The sequence below is a fragment of the Sinocyclocheilus rhinocerous genome, unplaced genomic scaffold (assembly GCF_001515625.1).
Source record: "Sinocyclocheilus rhinocerous isolate Xijiao unplaced genomic scaffold, SAMN03320098_v1.1 scaffold2572, whole genome shotgun sequence".
Lineage (NCBI taxonomy): Eukaryota > Metazoa > Chordata > Actinopteri > Cypriniformes > Cyprinidae > Sinocyclocheilus > Sinocyclocheilus rhinocerous.
Genome location: NW_015633224.1, coordinates 2016 through 7744, shown reverse-complemented (window position 1 = coordinate 7744; position 5729 = coordinate 2016). Strand labels below are relative to the sequence as shown.

The 5729-nt window shown below is 34.8% G+C and overlaps 1 protein-coding gene across 1 annotated transcript in view; it reads right to left on the bottom strand.

The window, feature by feature from the left end:
- The window catches only part of LOC107743962 (rho GTPase-activating protein 27-like), a gene marked incomplete at its 5' end in the record, with an annotated part of 11044 nt that extends 5762 nt beyond the window's left edge, over window positions 1–5282 (bottom strand). The window contains 4 exons of the mRNA XM_016557425.1: window positions 1682–1802; window positions 2352–2459; window positions 3760–3840; window positions 4783–5282. Coding sequence (XP_016412911.1) covers window positions 1682–1802; window positions 2352–2459; window positions 3760–3840; window positions 4783–5282 — 810 coding nt within the window. The remainder of the gene's footprint in view (window positions 1–1681; window positions 1803–2351; window positions 2460–3759; window positions 3841–4782) is intronic.
- Between the last annotated feature and the right edge of the window lie 447 nt (window positions 5283–5729).

Genomic DNA, 5729 nt, shown 5'->3' with positions numbered 1-5729 from the left:
TATTTAGCAAACGCTTTTATCCAAAGCGACTAACAAATGAGGACAATAGAAGCAATCAAAACCAACAAAAGAGCAATAATTTACGAAGTGCTATATTAGTATATTATTATAGTGTTATATTTCAATTTATTTCAAAATACTGTACACAAAAACGTACAGTATTTTGTCCAAGCAATAAAAAAATCGCATTTTGTAAAAAAAATTTGTCTTAAATCGCATTTTGTAAAAAAAAAAAAAAATCGTGAATCGAATCGTGAGTTGAGTGAATCGTTACATCCCTACTTTATAGCCATATTTAGCAGTTTAGAGCTGGCTGCTAAGATAGTTCATATTTTGCTTTTTTATGTGAGTATATGCGGATAAAATTGGACATACTTATATACATTATATAAAGAGCTGTGCAACAATATAGCCATACTTTGTGAAGATATAAACGATAGACAATATATCACACAGTTGAGATTTGCTAGTATAGTACACATGCTAGTGCTGTCAAACGATTAATCGAGATGAATCGCATTCAAAATAAAAGTTTTTGTTTACATAATATATGTATGTGTGCTGTGTTTATTTATTATGTAAACATAAATACACACACATGCATGTATATATTTCAGAAAAATAGGTTATGTTTATTTATTAAATATATTTATTTATAATATAAATTATATGAATAATACATGCAAATATTTTCAAAATATATACTGTATGTGTGTGTGTATTTATGTATACATAATAAATATACACAGAACACACACATATATTATGCAAACAAAAACTTTTATTTTGGATGCGATTAATCGCGATTAATCGTTTGACAGCACTAATACATGCTTATATACACTGCAAAATGTAGTAAATAAAACAAAGATTATTGGAGTACATTCACGTTCAATTCAATGTATTATTTGCTGTTTCTTTGTAGTTATTTGTGAAATTTAATAGGAGTTTGAACAGTAATGATAATACTATTGTACTTTGATATTTGCCATGGTTCTGAATAATTAAATTAATGTAACTCTAAGATATTTCAAAGAATATTATAGTACTACCCAAGTAAATGTCAAGAAGAAAAAAAAAACACAAAAAGCACTGCCATGATATCATGTCCAAAACTCATGGTATCAAGTATCATGATACATTTGGTACTTGCATATTTCAGTAGAAGGCAGCAATCAGGCTGTAAGTTTCACTAGTAACCACCAGGGGACAGTGTGGTAAAATAATATTGCATGCACGTGACTATCTGCGGATTTTGACATCACATGTTTTGTAATCTTAGATCTTTCTTCATGTGTTTACAGTGAGTATTGGTGATCTGTTTGGTCTGCACAGACTGTTTTAAATGAATTAAATGGGTCATTCTTCTAGTCATAATCAGAAACTTTCGATTAGACATAGCTCCACTAGTCCTAACCTGCATAAATACTTTTACTCAGCATGTATTGTGTAACTGTATAATTATATTCTCCTGTGCAACTTATGGAACACCTCTATACTGGCATTACCAAACCCAACACTTACCATAGAAGAGAGAGAAAAACATTTCAATAAGGATTTGGCATGTCTACTCATCAGCTCACATGATTTTAGCTATAATTCATGCCATTAAGCACATTATGAGCATAAAATGATCACATGTATAATGCCTAAACACAATGCATTCATTCATGCATTTTACCGTAAAATTTAAATTTAGAGAGGCATAAATGTTTGATGTGGAGTCTTACATTATGTGGCATCTCAGGAGAGCTGGAGGCGTCGCTGTCTGGTGTATGCTGAGGATATGATGAGTGACTTTTCTGTTAAGAGAAAATAACATGTAAATCAGTATAGTAATATACTAGATTCTCAAAAAAGAGCAGCAGTTTTCATTTTTATTACACCACTACATTTTTCCATTGCATAATGCCCTAGAAAAGACTATTTAACTTTGGTCAAAATATAGAATTTTCAGTGCACAGCTACATTTGTCCATTGCACACCAATGTAAACACCATTAGTATTACAGTAGAGTATGCTAGTGTGTTCATAAATGAATTGGATCTCCATGGATCAGTTCAGTGAACACGGGATAAATGTTGAGTTTATGTTTGCATGTTGAAATGATAGGATCTCAAATACTGGGTGGGTAGGAGGGATGTAAATAGAGCAGCTCTATAACCAACGGAGTCTCAGGTGCATTCTAGGGACTATTTAGGAAACATGGTCACTAAGGACACGCGAGAAGGATCAGGTGTGCATCACATGCGTCAGGGCATCACTCGTTGTTTATGAGTGTGGGTGAGCTGCTGGATCAACTAAACACATGCAGTGGTAGAAATTCAAAGAAAATGTGTGTGAGTACATACATCTTCCTGGTATCCTGCACTGTGCCTCCAGTTCTGCTTGGATACCATTGTATCCTGCTCTATTGAGGCCCCATTTCCCACTCCATACTGTCCTGGACTTCCAGAGTACTACAAGTGTGAGAGAGAATTTGTATTCAGAAATGGTACTTTTTTTTTGTACTTTGTTGAGCGCATTAGTACACCGTAAAAAATATTTTTCAAAGGTGTTATTGGAGCACGTTTAGTCTTTCTAATTCAAAATTCCAAGTTTAATTCAATTTGTTACTTGCCTTTTCTTTGTGACATTTACTAGCAATTTCTGAGTGAAAATCGTAAAAGTAAATCCTACACCGTTTTTTCCCTAGTGTATTAATTACCAGCCAATTTTACAAAAGGAAAACAGCAACATGGACATTCTGCCAAATATATAATTTTGTGTTTTAACTTCATATAGAAAATCCTTTGGGGTCAGACCAACATGAAAGTAAGCCCCAGTTTCACTCATTTTCAGGTGAACTATTTTAGGACAGTGCTTCTCAGCAATCTTTCAATGGATCCTTCAATGGATTAAAATATCTTTCAATGGATTAAAATATGATAAAACAGCAAAAAATCAAGATATGTCACAGTTTAGTTTACTCCTTGACAGCCAGGATTCCCATGGTCATGGAAAAGTCTAATTATAAAAGTATGATTTCTAGACTTGGATAAGTTAGGAAAATGAAATCCTTGCCCATTTTTATACATTTTATGAACATACATTTTTCTAGTTATTCCAGCACTAAAAACATTTTACTGACAGGAATAAATTGCGAGGGAAAAAAAATTTCTTATCCCTCGTGTCATTGCAAACCTGTATGACTTCCTTTCTTTTACTGAACACAAAATAAGATATTTAGAAGATTGTTGGCAACCAAACTGTTTGACAAAAAAATGCTATGGAAATCAATGGGAACTGAAACGATTAGTTACCAGCATTTTTTTAAATATTGAATTTTGTGTTTTAGAGAAGAGTGAAAGTCAGACAGGTTTGAAATGACACATGGGTTAGTAAATGATAACAGACTTTGAATTTTTGGATGAAATATTCATTTAGTCCCTAACCAGCTTGATCACAAAAAGTCATGGGGCCTTTAAATAATGTTATGGATGATGGGGGGCTTTGGACACAAAACGTTGAGAACCACTGCTTTAAGGCCTGTTCACACCAAAGATGATAACTATATCAATAACTATAAAGTTTTAATAATCATAATAATCAAACGATATCACTGAAAACAGACCTATTTCTTCCAGCTGATGAATGATAAAAACATCAACAGCCAATCAACATCCACCCAACTTTAAAGACCTCAAGCTTTTAAAGAAGCAGACAGCATAACTGCATGAACAGGCCTCAGGTGGACCCTCCAAAATGTGCTCACTGTACCTCAGGTAAGTTCCACTGGGACTTGCTGCCGTCTCGAAGGTAGTAGTACGTCCGTCCTCGATCGTCTAGCGACTTGATCCACTGTCAACAAGACGCTTCATTAAGTTCACCAAATTACAAAACTAGCCTACAGCCATACCATCGTACACAAGATATTTAGAAGATTGTTGGCAACCAAACTGTTTGACAAAAAAAATGCTATGGAAATCAATGGGAACTGAAACGATTAGTTACCAGCATTTTTTTAAATATTGAATTTTGTGTTTTAGAGAAGAGTGAAAGTCAGACAGGTTTGAAATGACACATGGGTTAGTAAATGATAACAGACTTTGAATTTTTGGATGAAATATCTGATCAAACTGTTCTGTTAATTTATTTTTTAAAATATTTAAAAAATAGTATTTAAAATGTTTTTTTTTTTTTTATTATCTTTTTCAAAAATCATGGTGTCTTCGACATTGCTGTGGACAATGGGGGATCATGGAGACAAAAAGGCTGAAAACCACTGGTTTAATACCCATTGACACCAAGAATGAAAACTATAACCATAACTATAAAATCATTTACATAAATAGTAAAAAAAATATTTTCAACTGCAAAAGTCACAGGGCCTTTGAATATTGTTGTTGGCAATGGGGGCCGTGGAGTCAAAATGATTGAGAACCACTGTAACTTAAAAAAGCTATAGATTTTAGTCAGTGTAGCAGCATATTTTGACAGCCTTGGAAGCAAGGCTGTGAGGAATAGAACACAGTGTGTTCAATAGATTGTAATGTAGTTTAACAACATAGTGATTGTTAAGCTTCTCTCCTAAACTTTCAGTAGACAAAAACCTCCATAAAATAGTTCTGAAAATTGTGAGTTGGGAAAATGACCTAGGAGCTTTATACAGTAGGTTTTTGTAAAGACTGTCAATCCCTCACAGCCTCGTTTTCATCCATGTAAAATCCAATATGGTGTCTAACCTGACTAAGGTCTATATGCACACAAATACCATAAAATGGTAACATAAAACCTCCATACCGGGCAATCTTCCAGAAACTGCCCTGGTGAGGTGATGTCCTCTGGGGGATCCCATGAACTCTGACCCGACACAGGGTTGAAGAAGTAATGCCTGCCAGTATTCTGATCCAGCACCTTCTCCCAGTCCGAGCTCCACCTCTGAGAAGAAGGGACTAGGGGCGAGCTGATGGGAGACTGGGGGAATGAGGGAGGAGAACGGGCCTCCTCTGTCCCCACTGATGACTCCATGGAGTAGCTGAGTGGATACTCCCAGGTGCTGCGGCCCGTAGAGGGGTGGTAGTAGTACTCTTGCCCGCTCTGGTCGTCAGTATGGATCTCCCATCCTGCAGAGTCTAACAGAAGGGTATCGGGAGCATCCGGGAACTCCTGTAATGGAGAAGCGATGGTACTGGAGGGGTCAGGGGTACTCCGTCGCACCCGGGGGAGGTTTACGTACACCGCTGTGAGAGCGCTGTCATCCTCTACCTGATGGACAAAAATGACACCAATGAATGCATATACTTAAACAAGGCAGGGGCTGTCAGACCTGATGCCAAAGACACTCAAATATGATGCTCTCTTTGCAAGGAACCCATTTTTAAAATACTAAGGAAGCTATATTTTCATGTATGAAGAGCCATTTAGTGTGTAAGTGTAAGACATTTTTTTGTGCAATATCACAAATACAGCGTTGTTTAAAGAATTAAATAAATAATGTTAATACAATTAAATGAAAAAAAAAGGGAAAAAAAAAAGTTTTATTTCAGCTAGTTACCAAAGCAAAAATCCCCACTTTCATTTAGATAAGTGCTTAAAAAAATAAATAAAATAAAAATAAAACTTTATAAAAGCTATATAGATATAAGTAAAAGCTAATAAAAACAGAAAAAAAAAACTTTAACTACAACAAAACAATAACAGAAAATATTCCAAATCTAATTCAAAATATTAACAAAAACTATAATACT